Raw genomic sequence first — 18,169 nt, 5'->3', positions numbered from 1 at the left:
AAAAACAGAAAGTTATAATTTAAAACATGATGGCAAAATAAATGAGAACCACATAACATAATAAACTAACAAGTTGTAAAGAGAAAGAAAAGGCCTGCTTTGAACAGAAAAGCCATCAAAATCAGTAGAACATACAGCTACTATAAACTGTTATTTGCCTGGTTCCTCATTCTTTTTTTTAAAAAAAGCTAAAACAATAGTGCATTATTAGTTATTTTTATATCTGAAACACTTATGTGAACAAAAATGCAACAATAATAGGAGATGGCACAGTTACATTTTTGGTTAATTAATGTTAATGAAAAACAAACAATTGTTTTATAATCACTGAAAACCTGGAAAAACTCTGTGTGTGTGTTACAGAGAAGTGCTTCTTTCTTCATTCTGTAAGGGATGGGCCAGCAGCCATACACAGGTAGAAGGTTGACAAATTGGAAGTAGGAATGTGCAAAATGTTTCACAGTTGAAACGTTCTGACTCAAAATGGGTCGTTTCACGCTCAAAACAAAACACCCTTCAAATAAAGGGCCTGTTTTGAGCTTGGAACAGAACAACCCTGTTTCAACTGGAACCTTTTGACAATCTGAGTGCTATTTTGGAAGTCTGTTTTTTCCTTGCTGATTGGTTTTCTGGCACTGGCTTCTTAGTTGGTTTGTTATCATACAATTGAAGTGTTGTCATGGGTAACTGTGCTCCCATTGGCTGGGGGAGGGAGGAACACTTTTGGAGGGAATTTCAAAAAGTGTTCAAAACGGGCTGGGAGACAGAAATAATCCTTAGTCTCTTGAAGAGCATCAGGAGAGCAGGAAGGAATCAAGGAAGGTTTGATTTTGTGGTTTCCTTTTCTCAGCATTGTATAATATGCTGTGCTATTACTGCTATAACTATCTGGTTTTGCTGGATCTCAGATTGACAAAGGCAGAACTTGGGTCCCTTTCTTTCTTGAGTTGTGGTTTGTTTTGTTTGTGAGATAGTGTTGTGGCGAGAAATGGACACAACACAGAGCTCTTTCTCTGTGTAATATTTATTGGTGGCAATTCCTGTGATGAGCTCCAACTCAAGGCCAGACATGAAACTACCTTGTGCTTCACTCACTGTTATCTGGTCTGTTCTGCAATCTGCATTGCAAGGTGTACTCAGTCAGTCAAAATGTGGCTAAAGTTGCTCTAGTTGAGCTTATAGCTATGCCTGCTGCTAAGTAAGGGTGCTGCTGTGGCAGCTGTTACAATGCTAGGAAATAATGTAAAGAGTCATAACTGTATGAGAGAAAACAACTTGTGTCAATGATGTTACTGCAGTGCAGGCACTGTGGCTGGTAGTAGATTTTGGGTAGGGATGTGCGAGCCGGATGGTTGGATAAGCTCGAATCCAGATCAAGACCGAGCCTGGTCTGGTCATCAAGTCAGCTCGATGGGGATACTTGTAGCTGCTGTGGCGGGGACGAGGAAGGTGATGGTTCCTTCTACCCACCCCCCGCTGACCTCCCAAGACGCAGCGGCTTGTTTGGGACCTCAGATGACAGTGCTGCGGTGACGATGGAGGTAGCGGCTCCTTCTACTACCACCCCCACTGGCCTCCCAAATGGTGGACGCACTGTGGAACTCAGCCAACAGAGTTGTTCTTTTTTTACTCCATCCTCCTAAGTAAGCTCCACCACACATCATAGGTAGAAGAGGACCCATGAGGGGAAGTTTGCCCAAGGCCCCTGAAACCTGGGCACTGCACATAGCTCTTGATCCAACATGAGGAACTGTGCATACAGCCCTGGTTGCTGGATGCATGCATCTAGTCAGAGCACCTGAAATATTCTGCTGCAGATTTAGATCCTAATTTTGCTAGGATATTTATGTGCAGATCTCCCCTACTGAATTTGGGAATCAAAGTTTACTAGATAGTCTGTTTGATTCTGAAAGTCAACATTTAATTTGTTCAACATTTTCTTTGAGGTTATTGCCATATCAACAACTGCCATTTAGAGTTTTATTAGGATATATGAATTAATTGTATGAGCAAGGTGTTTTACCATTTCAGACAAAGAACACTATTAAAACATCCTTGTCGCTGTTACTTTTGGAATGGGCTTTTGACCACTCTTACCTAACTCTGAACTGGCCCTAGCTATCACTGTAGCAGAACATAAGTTAAAAGCAATATTTTTAAATTGTGTTTGCCAGCAACTGAGGTCAGCCAGATGTCAGTGTTTAAAAGGATTTTATTTTTCCCATGTCTTCATATCTATTGCATTTCCCCCCTTTACTCAGGTTACAGCAGACAAATTCTTCCTGCCATTAACACTCGAGAATGAAGAGGCTCAAATTCAATCACTACATTAACTGGTTCCTTACATTTTTGGAAAATTCAAGGGATGAGAGATAGATACTTGCAATAATATCAACATATCCAAAAGGGAAAAACAACAAACATGTGTGTCCAATTTAAACAGCACATTAGATCAAACTTGGGTGATTTGTTGCTCTTCTGCATAGGAAAACACACACACACACACACACTTATGAAGTACATTAAGCACAATTAACTACATACAAAGCTTGAGATTCTTGGAGAATCAATATACCATGGAATTTCATTATGTTTCTTAGATGATAAGCCAAAAGCAAGTTTTACACAGGAATTTCAGAGATAATGTTACTTCTAGAGAACAGCTCTCACAAACAGTTATGGCCCAGCAATACCTATGATTTCCTATTTCTCAGACAAGAACAATGTAATACATGTGAAATTCATAATGACTAACACCAGACTGAATGTAAGGTGGTTCCAGTAAGAATTAATCTGCCTACTTTCCTTTCACTATCCCTACAACTGGACTAAATTTGGTTCAAATCATTTAGGCAGTTCACAAGTTAGACCTCTTGTTCCTCAAACGTCCACGTGTCCGCCATATTGGATTGGAGTGGATGACATCCTCACAAACTACACCATTGGGGCATCTCTATGTGTCTAGGTGGTTCACAAGTTAGCCCACTTTCCTCTCAAAAGTATATGTATCTGCCACCTAGAATTGGGGTGGATGACACCATCACAAACTATGCTGTTGAGGTGTCTCTAGAACTGTACCCAATTTGGTTCATATTGGTCCAGGCATTGCGAAGTTGATAGTGGGGACAGACACACACACGGAATGTGGAGTGATCTCATAAGCCTACTGGGAAGTAGTCTAAGAACTCAAGGAAAACAACTGATGATGTTAAGATTAGGGTTGTGTATGAACTGGGTCTGGGCTGGTTCGGCAGCAGCGGGGCGGTTACCTTTAAGGCAGTGGTTCTCAACGTGTGGGTCCCCAGATGTTGCTGAACTACAACTCCCAGCATCCCTAACCAAAGGCCAATGGGGCTAGGGATGCTGGGAGTTGTAGTTCAGCAACATCTGGGGACCCACACGTTGAGAACCACTGCTTTAAGGAGTGGGGAGGATGCTCTTACCTCCCCTCCCCCGCACTCTGAAAACCCATCTTTTCACCCAAGCTTTCCCAGCTTTTAAAAATTGTCTGTTTTAATTTTATGGTTGATTTTAAATTGTTGAATTGTTTTAACTTTTTATATATGTTTTAATTGTTTTATGTTAACCGCTAAATTGTTTTATGTTAACCGTTAATCAGAACTGACGCAATTGGGTTCTGCAAGCCTCCCTGCTAATTGTAGATCATGTGGCTTTAGGTGGTGCCCGGATTCTCTTGAGTATTTAGGTATGGTGATTCCAAATGATCTTTCTTATTTGGTAAATTTAAATTTCTCTAAATTTTTGAGTCAGATGAAAAATGATTTAGATCGATGGTATGTGATGCCCTTGAGTATTGAGGGAAAGATAAATGCGCTTAAGATGAATATAACACCAAAACTCATGTATATCTTGAGGCCTTCCAGTTTTTATACCTTTATCTTATTTTAAACAAGTTTACAAGATAATTAACAGGTTTATATGGGAAGGTCATCCACCAAGATTTTCACCTGGCAAGCTGCAATTGCCAGTGGAAGAGGGTGGTTTTAATTTTCCCCACTTCCAAGCTTATCACTGGGCTTTTATTCTATCTTCAACACTGAGATGGAAACCTGAGCCCCAAATTTTGGATACCCCATGGACACGACTGGAGAATTACTATTTAGCTCCACTATCTGCTTATCAGGTATTGGGTTCGTTATTTCTTCGCTCTTCTGGTAAACTACCAGCAGTTCAGGCAGCTAGACATATATGGAGGAGTTTAGGCCTTAAGTATGGTTTTGATTCTTAGCATGCAAAGCTTACATTATGGATGAACCCGGATTTGAAGAATGGGCAGAAACCTTTCTATTGGGCCAATTGGGCAATTTCTTATTATTACTTTAGATCAATTAATTACCTCAGAAGAGGTTTTTAAATCTTTTGATGCTTTGAGAAATGAATTTAATATCCCTTCGAACGCCAGTTGGCAATATATACAATTAAGGCATCTTTTAACACAGTTATTTGGACATGATGCACTTGCTGCTCCAGAAACTCCATCATTAATACTGGATTTGGAACATCTACCAGAACAAGCTAAACCTATCGTTTCATTTTATTTAAAACTTAAAAAGAAAGATAAAGTTGATATTGATTATATTCATGTATTATGGAATCAGGATCTTGAATATACCATTACAGTTGACCAATGGTTAATAGCATTAAGGATAATGAAACGAGCATATATAGATCTTAAATTGAGACTTGTTCAGCAAAAACTTTTGTTTCGCTCTTACTGGACTCCCCAGAGGATGTTCAAAAAAGGCTGGGTACAGAACACGGTTTGCTGGAGATGTAATATTTATGAGGGAAAATTGTCACATATGGTTTGGTCATGCCCAATTATAGCATCTTTTGGAGATGAAGTCCATAAAATTGTAAATAAGACACTGCAATTATCATTGTGTGTTAAAGATTGCTATGTTCTCCTGGGATATATTCCCAGGATATGGAACTTAACACTTTTATCAACAAGTATGGATTCTTTGTGCTTGGGGAGTGGCCAAAAAGATTATAATTCAACATTGGAAAAGCAGATTTACTCTGGAACTTCAGCTTTGGACTACTGAAATGTGTTCATTATCCACATTTGAATTGGGGTTGGGGTTTTTTTGCCGTTTAGGCAAAGAAGCTATATGGTCAAAATTTAATGAATTGTATGTGCTTTAGAAGATGATTACATAGATATGTATTGTTTGCAGGGTTGTTTTCTTTTCCTTTCTTTTCTTTTTTCACCCCCCCTTCTCTCTTTTTCTTTTAAAGCTTTATATGAAAGTGTTTCATTTTTGGGAGTGTCTTGGATTGTAATGCTTGTTCTTTAAAATAAAATGTTTTTTTTAAAAAGTTAACTGCCCAGAGACGAACGTTTGAGCAGTACAGAAGTTTGATAAATAATAAATAAATAAAAATAAAAACCAATAGCATATATCAATATTTTCATTTTCCTGTAATCTCGTCTCTCTCAATAATACTGATCAAGGATCTAAGAAGACTAATACTATTCAAGCAACTAATGTGTCCATATAATATTCTGCTTCTTTACACTACAGTTATTTTCCTCTTAGGGATCACCAACTGTTCAATCTTTTTCCTTCCATGATCTGTTCAGGCACGTGGAGTGAGCTAGTCAACTTAAAAAAATGTAATCTAAAATAATCCTTCTTAGAGCTTCATTGCAATATTGGCAGCTATTTTTAATCCCTATGTCCAACATTAGGGTCCGTTCTACTTGAAATGCCATGTAATTGAAATTACGAGCTTTCTGCTCTGTATGGCAGTGTGCCAGCATATTTTATATCTAAAGCATACTGAGCTATAGTCCTCTTCAAACCATGATTCAGGCTAATGATCTAGAGACAAACACACACACACACAGACCCCTATACACATGTCTGCAGTATAATAAGGTAGATAATACTACGCACACTTTACCTTAGAAACAGAGAGCTGTTTCTAACAATTATGATTTTGGAACTGGAATTCTGTTATCAAAATTTTTAGTCCAGACAGTATGGAAAGTGGTGGAAAAAACCTGCTTGTAATGTACTGTTTGGAATTATTAGTTTTATATATAGAGAGATAGATATAGATACACACTAGGCTTGTGCCCGAAACGTTTCGGAGGCCATTATGAAGGCCTCCGAAACGTTTCGGCTCTGGGGGCAGTTTCGGTGCCGAAACACCGAAGGGGGTAGCACTTTAAGGGTTGGGGAGGGTGTACTCACCCCTCCCGCCGCATTTCCCCCACCGGCGTGCTGTCGTTTTGAAGCCCCTCGGGGCGGCAGCGTTCCTCCCTGCCGCCCTGTTTCCCCCGTCAGCTGGAAGTGGCCGGAAGTCGTGAGCGCACGTGCGCGCCGGCGGGGGAAATGCGGCGGGAGGGGTGAGTACACCCTCCCCCGCCCTTAAAGTGCTACCCCCCGTCGGCACCGAAGATCTTCGTGCACATCCCTAATACACACACACATACACATATATTAATGCTGAGGCTTGAGATCAAAATCACACATTTGCCTTGATGAACATATAGAACAGTCAAGATTTATTTGATTATTAAAAAGGAAATACAATGGAAATGCAGGTTGGTTAGATATGTAGAATCTAATCTGTTTACAAGGCCTGTGCACTACCAAAAATATCGGTTCAATGCTGTTGGAACCCTCCTTATATTTAAAGTTTAAAGAGATTCATTGCTGCCACTCTGGGTCACCACCGTCTCCATTGCTGCTGCTGGCCATCAGCCACTCTGCCCCTCCAATGGCACCCCAATGGCTGCTGTTCCCAGCCACCAAGCTGGCCCCATTGCTGTTGGCCCTATGGCCACTGGATGCCTCCAGTGCTGGCACCAGTGCCGCCACCATTGAACGCTGCTCCCCTGGACTGGCCGGCTTCCATCAGAGGCCTCCGGTGCTGGCTCGACTACTGTCACCGCTGACTGCTGCTCCCCTAGGTGGCAGACCTCTGGTGCCACTGCTGCTTCAGAGGCACCAGAGACTGTTGTGTATACAAAGGGAGAGGGGGAAGCCATTTTAAAAAGGCAAGCACCTTATTTAGAGCTTGCCTTTTCAGGAATGCCCAGGAAGCATGGGGCAGGATAAGTGATATTCCTTCTTTTTTCTATAGTAAAAAAATGACAGTTTGCTTACTCCTCAATCTTTGATTAAATTTGTCCCATGCTCTGCTGTTCCTAAGATTCATAGACTACACTTAGCTCTCATCTCCCCCTTCCTCCTCAACCCTCCAGTTCTCCCCAAACTTAAGCAAACATATTCAAAATAATGAAAACCTGAAGAGGAAGAAGAAAATAAAAAAGAAAATCTGAGTGAGTGATTATTAAATTCTTTTGTAGTTATTGAATGACACTATATTGTCTTGTACATTGTCCTATTGGAAGACTCAGAATAATTCTATCTACTCTGATCTCCAGAGATAAAGGGTTACTGCATAGCTTGAATCACTGGACAGAGACTGTACCTGGTTCTTTCCATATTTGAATGTTTGTGGTGAAAAAATAAAACTTAAAGATCTAGAACACAATGTGTGATCATTGGCTAACATCCTAACACAGCAAAGTAGCTAACACCCACTACTGCAGCTCAAATTGTGAGTGATTTTTGCTGATATTCTCTGCCTCTAGAAGAGCTCTATGGTTTGCAAAAACATGGCCCAGAGGATCACACAGCCTTCAGGGGCATATTTTTGGAAGGCACAGAACACTTCTAGGGGCAGAGAAGATAAGTGAAAATCCACCCCCCACACACGCACTCGTGTGCACTGCACTAGTGGGGAAGGCTCCTGCTGTGTTAAGAGCAACTTCCCGCTGCTCTTAATGCACTTTGTTAGTTAGGATGCTAAGGAGTAGGTGCTGAAAAATAAAATAAGACTTTCAGAGAAGTTTTGAAAGCAGGATATGTCATCAACAACATCTGTATTCATACATTAGTCACTAAGATAAAAGTAGATCAAAAAAACCAAAAGCATGCATACCAAATGACAAAAGATAAAAGAAGAAAAGGCACAGTAATAAAGCTAAGGGGATAAGGTATTCAGGTGCTGACAAGTGAAGAATGGTGGAGGATTTGCCCATTATTTTAGCTGAGACGGGGAATTGTTCCATCAAATTAAAGTTTGAAACTGTGGGCCAAAACAGATAAGACATGGAAGATCTGACTAGATCGCCTCTTCTTATAATTTTAACATAAAAGCAGTCATGAGAGGGATTTAAATCATGACAGTGGTACCAGAAGAGAGGAGAATTTAGATCTGCTTGTCCATACCCATTACTAGCAAGGCAATGGGTCAGCTGAAGGCAAATGTTCAAAAGGAATTGTTGAACCAGTGGGACCAACTGAAGGTGTTATATAGCCAGCAAAAGCTCATCCTTCCTAGATCTTCAGGTCACCCCTGCTCTAGAGGAGGCATGTGAATGTGCCTCCCCCTCATCCTGAATAGGCCCATCAGAAGAAAAGCCCTGAGCAGCCAGGCAAGCATTCTGTCTGCTGGAGCTCAGCTCTGGCATGGTGTTGCCTCCACTCCTGGGGACTCAAGGGCAATGGAAGGAGGACAAGGATCTCAGTCTAGAGAGGGCAGATAGTGTTGGTTGCTCCAGTTCTGTTGACAATAAATGCTTTAATCAGGGCTGGGGGATCTTAACTGGGGCATACTCATTCTTCTTTGAGAGGGTGTCTTCCACGTCACAGTATAACTGTGTCCTGACACTACTGATATAAGATAACTGCTTAGCGGAAAATATATAGTACTTTATGTTTTCCATAATAGGGATAATAGCAGCATTGAGAAAAGTTTAGATTAGGGAAGCAGCACAAGAGAAAGGGCGAAACTCTCCAAATCTCAGGTCTCTTATATTTCATTTGTCTTGGTATCATAATAATGTAATGGTTTAATAATTTAGCTTGGAGAAAAGAACACTAGAGGGAGATATAATAGCTGTCTTAAAATATCTGAAGAGCTGTCACAAGGAAGATTGAATTTACACGTTTCCTGTTACCCCTGAGTGCAGAATTAGAGCCCAAGGGTTAAAATGACAAGGAAGTAGATTCAGGATAGACATAAGGAGAAATTGCCTGACTATAAGAGTTGTTCAACAGTAGAACAGTGATGGAGTCACTAGGAATATGCTGAAACGCAATTCAGCTGTCAAAATCATGGGAACCTCCCTTAAAAAAATTGAGGCCTTACACAACCCCTTTAACATGGAGGAAGGAAGGAGGAAAGCTGCTCCTCCTCCACTCGCCACCATTGCCACATCCCAGCACTCCCCCTAGCTATGCTTGCGTGCTGGCAGGGCATCTTCCAGCTGCCCCTGCACAGCGCCAGCATGCACATGGCCTCTGTGCATGATTGGTAGCCATGTGTGTGGCCAGTATGGTTGCTGACCTTGCAAAAGGCCTCTGCACATATACAGAGGCCATGTGTGTGCAGGCACCACACAGGAGCAGCTGGGAGATACCCCGCCAGGACATAGGCATAGCTGGGGAAGCGCTGGGATGACGGCAATGGTGGTGAGTGAAGGAGTAGCAGGTACGGACCTGATCACTTCCGCTTTAAAGGGGCTGTGTAAGCCCTTGAATTTAAAGGGAGGTGCCTGCGATTCGGATAGGTGAATCACGTTTCAGCACATCCCTAGAGTCACCTTTCAAACAAGGCTCGGAAGCCATCTGTAAGGGATGCTGTAGCAGATTTCTGCAGTGAGCAGGGGTTGGACAAGGAGATCTTCAAGGTTCCCTCCAATCTAAAATGCTATGATTTTCCTTGTTAGTAATGTGTGAGCATGGATTGAGAATCAGAATTAAGCATATCCTAAGCTCTGTTAAGCATTATGCAATCAGGGCATGCTATTCAGATTCACAGTGTCCTCAAGAATGCACTTTAAAGCCTCTGCCCTCACTGAGTCATGTTCAAGAAACCCTTCCCTGCTCCCAGTCTCCAGACTTAGTGTTTCTCTAAAGACACAATACTGTACTTGTAAAGTGATGTTCCCCATGATGTGGAAGACTCAGAGTACTCTGATGAAGGGGAGGATTTCCCCACAAGTATAGTGTTTTTCTTTGCAGACAAATGCTGTAAGCATGAAGAACAGGGCATGGGGATTTCAAACCTTGTCGCAGCAGAGGGAGGGCTTTCAAGCGCATTTTTGGGGACATGGATGTGAACACAATATCACTATTTGCATATGGCCTAAACAAAAGCCATAAACAAATACCTCTAAATTCAGCATGTGACACATTCTTCATTTTCTTCCTAATCCACTGAGAACAGTATTCCTTGGATTTAAATTTTTCATTAAACTGGGTTTAAAAATAATGTTCAGTACAAAATAACCTTGATTGAACTGGGATAGTTTATGAACAGAAGTTCACAGTTTCTTTCCGATGTTAACAAGTGCAAGGAAGTTTTGCTGTTATATAAACTCATTTTGAGATGTGAATGTCAGTACATTTATTTGGTTTACTTTCTGAAAATCAAGGGAGGACCAAATGAGTACAAGATGTTCCTTTAAACACTGTGCTCTTAGTTGTAATAAAACACCTTATGAAAAATGGGACCTCTTTTCTAGAGGTCATGCCTCCATATATGCTTGGATTCACAGTTAGCAAGCCAACAAAAAGAGATTTGATTTAGTATGACATAGGAGTTAACCCTAACTATAGTTATGTCATAATATATGCTGTGCTGGGGATGGATAGGGCCATAATAAAGTTTTTATTATTATTATTTCTTGTTTACACAGTCAGACAGGTGTTATTGACTGGTTTGTTTTATCCAGACATCGAGTCCTTTCCAAGGATGGCTGATTTTTATTATCAATACTGTTATTATTATAGATATCGTCACGAAATATAGGCTGTTCCCAGTAAAGCTGCTTTTTGTAATTGGCTGATGGTGATTTCTGTGGCCCCTATGGTGTTGAGGTGCTCTTCAAGGTATTTTGGAATTGCACCTAGGGCGCCAATTACTACTGGGATTATTTTGGTCTTCTTCTGCCACAGCCTTTCAATTTCAATTTGTAGATCTTTGTATTTTGTTTCCCCCCCCTATTTCTTTTTCTTCTATTCTGCTATCCCCTGGTATTGCTATGTTGATTATTTTAACTTGTTTTTCTTTCTTCTCGACTACAGTTATATCTGGTGTATTGTGTGGCAGATGTTTGTCTGTTTGTAGTCAGAAGTCCCATAATATTTTTGCATCTTCATTTTCTACCACTTTTTCAATTTTATGGTCCCACCCATTTTGGGCTATGGGTGGCTTGTATTTTTGGCAGATGTTCCAGTGTATCATCCCTGCTACCTTGTCATGCCTTTGTTTGATGATGATGATGATTAAAATTCAATTTCTATACCACCTTCCAAAAATGGCTCAGGGCGGTTTACACAGAGAAATAATAAATAAATAAGATGACTCCCTGACCCCAAAGGGCTCCCAGTCTAAAAAGAAACATAAGATAGACACCAGCAGCAGTCACTGGAGGTAATGTGCTGGGGGTGGATAGGGCCAGTTACTCTCCTCCTGATAAATAAAGAGAATCACCATGTTAAAAGGTGTCTCTTTGCCAAGTTAGCAGGGGTTAGTTCAATATAATTAATTATTATTTATATTCTAGCCTAGTACTCAATGAGGGACCTGTATGATGCATGACTGCAATTTTTCCATGGAACTCAAGGCAGCACATTTCTGGTTTCTCTTCTTACCTGCTCTGTTACTTGGAGTACATTCTCCAGTTGATCGCTACTTTCCATCAAAATTTCTGCCCCAGGTACTGAAGCTGTGCAAAGGAACAAATATTATGTCCATAAACTCAATAAATAATAAAGTAGCAGCTTCCTACTTTAGGATATTTTGGCATAAGAATGTAGGAAATGACTTGCTTGTCTGATCAGTGGTCCATTTCTCAGAGTTCTGATTGTAGCTAGCTGGATTAACATGAAAAATTACACATGCAGAGCATCTGGTCAGCCCCAACTAGACATGATAGTCACAGAACTGTGACCACTCCATACATCTTCATTCTCTCTTCTTTGTAATGTTCAGATAAACACCGATAAGGTGTTATCATACTGTGCAATTGCCTCACTTCAGCAGCTGATACAGGTGGCCCTCATTACCCATGGTCCTGGCACCTGTGGTTTTGCATATCCACAGATGGGTCTTAGACTTGCTTTCTTTATCCATGGTACAAAAATAGGCTAAAATTCACCTATTTGCAGTTGTTGAGTGGCTGGAGATGACTTCCAGTGTCACTTCCAGCTGCCATTTTATAACACAGAGCCATTTTGCAGCTCTGTTAAAGCAACTTTTTTGGCAAATATATGCCAAAAATCCGACCAATTGGGGTTTTCCAGGGCATTCTTGGAGAGCAAGGTACTGTTCATTTCCACTCTTATTTCTCCCCCTTCCCACTTTTTTGACGTGTGTGTGTGTGTGTGTGTGTGAGAGAGAGAGAGAGATGATTTGCTGATGCTTAGCAAATGATCATGCTCCCTGCTTCCTACCTTGCCTTTTACTCTCTTACAATCAAGAATTAGGAGCATGCAGAGCTCCTGAAGCTGGGTAGGATGATTGCCGCTCTGGGAAGAGCAGAAGGTTTCAAGTTCCCTTCCTGGCTTCTCCAAGATAGGGCTGAGAGAGATTCCTGCCTGTAACTTTGGAGAGCCACTGCCAGTCAGAATAGACAGTACTGAGAGAGATGGACCAACGGTATGACTCTATATAAGGCAGCTTCCTATGTTCCTACTCCACAGTGAACCATGCACCCAAGTGGGATGTGAGCTCACTGGCACTGAGGCACTCACCACGCTCCTAGGACAGGCAGGGGAGACTCTATGCCAACATCACTGTGCATCAGAGCAGCTGCACCCGACTTCCAGCACTCTCAATAGGAGTTGGGTGCAGTTGCTATAAGGCACAGCATCACTGGCACATAAACTCCCCTGCCTGCTCTAGGAGTGGTACATAGGAACATAGGGAGCTGCCTTATATAGAGTCAGACCATTGGTCTATCTAGCTCAGTATTGTCTTCACAGACTGGCAGCGGCTTCTCCAAGGTTGCAGGCAGGAATCTCTCTCAGCCCCATCTTGGAGAAGCCAGGGAGGGAACTTGGAACCTTCTGCTCTTCCCAGAGCAGCTCCATCCCCTGAGGGGAATATCTTGCAGTGCTCACACATCAAGTCTCCCATTCATATACAACCAGGGCAGACCCTGCTTAGCTATGGGGACAAGTCATGCTTGCTACCACAAGACCAGCTCTCCTCTCCATAAGAGTGCCATGAAGCCAGCGATCCAGCACCCCTTAGGAGTGTGGCTCATTGCACAGTATATAAGTCACTGCACATTATGATGGAGCAATAGAAGTCTATGAATATCAAACTATAATAATATAATGAAGAACAATAATCAAGTCTCCTTTAAAAATGAGCTGACAATTTTTTAAATTAAAAAACCAAGACCCACTAGCTATGTGACACATTAACAATGCTGTGGACCATCAGAGGTTTGCTGACGATAGCTAGCAGATATAAAACTACTGAGATATGCACACACTGCAAATGAATATGAATACAAAGAAGATTTTTATACCACTTTTCAACAAAACAAAGCAGTTTACATAGAGATAGATAGATAGATAGATAGATAGATAGATAGATAGGCTCCTTGTCCCCAAAGGGCTCACAATCTAAAGGAGAAACTTAAGACAGACACCGGCAACAGCCACTGGAGGGATGCTGTTCTGGGGATGGATAGGGCCAGCTGCTTTCTGCTTGCTAAGTAAGGGGAATCACCACTTTTTAAAAGGTGCCTCTTTGCTAATTTGCTAATTACACTGGATCTCAAATCTCAGAACCAGATGTTCCTGCTTTTTAACAGCAGTTTACATCAGAGTTAACATTACTATGAAACTATAATAGATGAAAAGGGACCTTTAATTCTCACATTACCTGACTGGATACAGGAGAATGAAGCTAGTGAAGCCTTTTCCTTGCTAGCATCTGTTGTGAGTTCAGACTTTTTAGCTAATTAATAATGAATACACTGCCATGGGAGAGATATTTTGGGTCTAAATAACATTGTGCCTGCTAACCAAGTGATACATCATTATCCAAAAAGCAGACATAAGCACTTTAATTCTGGCAAGCTTCAGAATGGTGCTGGTGTCTTCAGAAAGCAGATTTCCATCAGCGTTTTCCACACTGTGTAAAGTTTGAGCTCAATAGGGAATGCAGTGTCAATAGAGGCGAAAGCCCATGAGTGTGAGGGAGAGGGAGGGGATCCTTTAACAAGAGGAAGTCTGATGAACTAAATCTCTTACCCCACATTACTGTGATCTGAAAACTAAGATGTGAATCTCAAATACAATCACTCCTGTTATTTTTTCAAAAACCCTCCCTACAGAATGAAAGAAAACAATTCTTGCTTACACTAGGACATATATCAGTGGCTCACATGATGTACAAAGTTACAGACCCATAATGAAGCACCCCAGGGCTGCTGTGGACTCTGAAAGCAGCCTCAACACTGTTAAGAATAGGCAGTAGTGCAAACAGCACTTCCGTAGTTTGTCACACTCGTGACAATGTGGGAGATAGGACTTGAAGCATTGCTTGCTTGTGCTACTGCCTGTTCTTACCAGGGTCAGGGTTGCCTATGGAGTTGGCAGAAGCTTTGGGGCAAATACATATTAGGTTTGGGCATCTGACCAGTCAAATATTGTCAACTAATGTTAGGGTGTAAGCTTTATTAGAACACCATTTTACAGTTTTTCAGTATGTTCTGTTGTGATTAACCAAATGAAAAAAGCTATTTATCATCAAAATTTTTGATATTTATGCTTTCAGAAACAAATTAAACTGCTACTGTGAAACAAAAATAACTTTAAACATTATAAAGCTTTTAATAAAATTAGGTAATTGTTCTATAAGTGTGCATTTTATCAAACAATGCTTCTCTTTAGCTTTTATCCTGGAATACTACAGACTACAGTTATATAAATATATATATATATATATATATATATATATATATATATATATATAAAACTGTTCAATTATCATCAGTGTCTGCTTCAAATGAAGGGGGTATTTCCTGGTTCCGAAAACAAGCATGGTGGTCTACCTTTTTCAGTGATGAGTGCTTGTGTTTCTGTTCAAAGACACCTGCGCTCAATTCAGGTGGCCAGTAGAAGCTTTGCTTTACTGCTAGGTTTATCCTTGATTGTTGCAGGGCTAGGGGCCAAATAACTTTGACATCTGCTCTTGTTAACAAATTAAGAAACAAGTTGCCACCTACATACAGCCATTCTTGGCTTGATGGAATATTTGACAATATTTCACTGTGGTCAAATAATAGGTAGTCAACTAAGATTTAACTGGTCAGGTGACTAGTATGCCAGCTCTAGTACATACTGATTGAAATTCATGCAGATTCTTTCAAAATTATTTTCATATCAGTATAAATTTCTTAAGAACTTACCAACAGGTTCTGATACTTCTTGCTCATGAGTCTGAGAGGCAACAGATACATCTTCCGTTCTTTCTGCCAAGTTATCTCCTTGCAGTCTAAATAATTGAAATGCACAGTTTTTAAGTTATTTAAATGAACACCTTCATTATGAGCCTTGCCACCTATTGAGATCATCTGGGGAGGTCCGTCTGCAGTTGCCACCAGTTCGTCTGGTGGCTACTCAGGAATGGGCCTTCTCCATTGCTGCCTGAGGCTTGCACTCCCTGTTGAAATAAGAGCCTCCCCATCTCTGATAACTTTTTAAAAAGCGGTTAAGACACGTTTCTTCACCCAGGCTTTTAAATTAGACTCAGATTTTAACAATGTTTTGAATTTTAAATTGTTTTATTGTTTTAACTTTGAGTTGATTTATGCTCTTTATACTGTAATACTGTATACTGTTATACAGTTTATACTGTAAACCACCTAGAGATGCGAGTTTTGGGTGGTATATAAATGTGTTAAGTAAAATGAATAAGTTGCACAGAATAATCAGAAGATTCATGTGTGAGACAATTGTAATGTAAACAGTGGCTGATGAGGCTGTATGCTGGAGATATATCAGCTTCTAGTGTTGAGCACCACTGCAGGACCAGTGTTCTTACCAAAGGGCATTGCAAGATGATAGTGGAGGCACAAAAATTGGTAGTTTAGTACTGTGTAGGACCCAATAAGAATTGCTGATGCCATGGCTCACACCTATGATGGGTGCTGCTAGCCACTCAGCAGCTGTGCGGCTGCATGTTTCTGAAGTACAATTGCCCTTGCAACCACTGGCACAGGGTTAGTAGAGCCAACTATCCCAACCCCATCAGGCAATCCAGAAAAATACCATGTTGATAGTATTGAAAACCACTGAGAGGTCCAAGAGTCAACCAGGAGACATTACTCATCTATCTTCCACCAGAGGCATCCTTCAGTGCAACCAAGGGTGATTCTCTCTTGCTTTTATACTGGTTTTTTCCTGTATTTTGCTACTGCTTTTAAAATAGTTTGTTTTCATATTTTTGATAGAGTGTTATTGTTTAATTAATTGTTTTGTTCCCTCTCAGCCATCTTGTGCTTAATTTAACATAGAACATAGGGTATTACACATCAAAACAAAACAAACAAACAAACAAACAAACACGATCAGGCCTGGCACCAGAGTGGAACAGCCCAGAAAATCAGTCTCCTCTAAGAGAGTTATTCACACATGGCTTCAAGCTGTGGGGTAAATGTTGAGTGAAGCCACTTCGAATTACACTCATGGCATTGAGGGAAGCAGCCCCTCCTCTCTGCTCTCGGGTTTTGTTTTGATGCAAGTACACATGACATGCCTCCGTGTTTTCCTTCTAACCAATGGGGGGGAAGGAGATTGCTTTCTAAAGAGCTATATCTGCATTTCTAAATATGCTGGCCTTGGGCCGAAATAAACAAATACATAAGCAAACATTTCTAAAGAGAGTATCCCTCTTATCATGCTAATGATTCTACATCAGTACCTCTCCCTATATGCTCTGGCATATTCAGAAAAAGTAGCTTAAAACCAGCATTTTTAAAACCTGGAAATACACGGAGAAAACTAGAATTAGCAAGACAAAGCCCGATTTGTGTGTGGAGTGGGTCCAAGGATCTTGAAGGGACTTCGGGGTAAGTTTGGCTGGTGTATGAACGCACACACTCTCTTCCGAAGGAGATTTGGGATAACAGCCCTGTCTGTAAAGCCTCCTGGTGAAGGCTTGAACAGGGTGAGCCAGACAGCAGGATCTTCCATCTATACTTTCAATCCCTCCTGCTTGATCTGTAATGGCTGGAGGAGAAGCAACAGTGCAACCTGCCTCAGCAGCAACTGTGCAAGAGGCCTCTTAAAGGGATAGAGCTTTACTGTACATTGCAATCTGGTAATCCTATTGGTAAGTGTCTTTAAGAAGAAAGGATTGTCTTCCCCTGGACAAATGATTCAACTTGATCCATCTAGATGATTTTACTAAGTTGTGCGTGGGGTTTGTGAAACGAACTTGGTTTACTTCCGGCTTACTGTAATGATACAGACTAATTGTTAGGTAGTAAATTCTTGACCTGGATATAGATTAATGCACATGGGATCAGGATGAAGGACAGGGGTTTGGACTAGATGCAATTTTCTGAGTTTCAAAATATCTAAATCCCTACTAACTGGGCAAACAGGCACTATCTACAGCGGTGGAATCCTTATAGTCCATAGTGGGAGAGCAACTGTCCCTATTCAACCCAGCATGGTGCAACTCCCAGTGGCTGTTGCCTCCCATGTGATTTAGATTGTGAGCCCCTTTGGGACAGGGAAACTCCTTGTTTCTCATGCTTTTGCAATGTAATCCACATTGGGACCTTTGTTGTTGTTGAAAAGCAGTATGGAATTATACATAATAAGAAACCACACATGGAAAATTACATCATCTTACAGCATATTTCTTATTTACAGTCCTAAATCTACAAGCACAGTTATTTAAGACTCTGAAACTACTGGCATGAACAGAATGATAAAACCTGTAGATTCTTCTTAAAAATATCAAATTATAAAAATATGAAAAGCATGACAATACTGCCGTTATCCTGCATTTTGAAATGGCTATATATTTAAAGAAATCTGACTATAAATGCAATTTATTGTCTTATAAAACTACCGTGTATTGCTGA

The 18,169-nt window shown here is 40.8% G+C and overlaps 1 protein-coding gene across 5 annotated transcripts in view; it reads right to left on the bottom strand.

The window, feature by feature from the left end:
- C4H8orf34 (chromosome 4 C8orf34 homolog) overlaps positions 1-18,169 on the bottom strand; it is a 147,264-nt gene that overhangs the window by 34,383 nt on the left and 94,712 nt on the right. For all 5 annotated transcript variants that reach the window (XR_008306880.1, XR_008306879.1, XR_008306882.1 and 2 more), the window contains exons 9-10: positions 15,482-15,567; positions 11,706-11,779 (exon numbers count right to left, since the gene is read on the bottom strand). Coding sequence is in view for 1 of the 5 variants with exons in the window: in XM_053249107.1 (XP_053105082.1) it covers positions 11,706-11,779; positions 15,482-15,567 (160 nt within the window). In the remaining 4 variants the exon portion in view is untranslated. The remainder of the gene's footprint in view (positions 1-11,705; positions 11,780-15,481; positions 15,568-18,169) is intronic.

Source organism: Hemicordylus capensis, chromosome 4, assembly GCF_027244095.1.
Source record: "Hemicordylus capensis ecotype Gifberg chromosome 4, rHemCap1.1.pri, whole genome shotgun sequence".
Classification (NCBI taxonomy): Eukaryota; Metazoa; Chordata; class Lepidosauria; order Squamata; family Cordylidae; genus Hemicordylus; species Hemicordylus capensis.
This window is presented reverse-complemented; position numbering and strand designations above follow the sequence as displayed.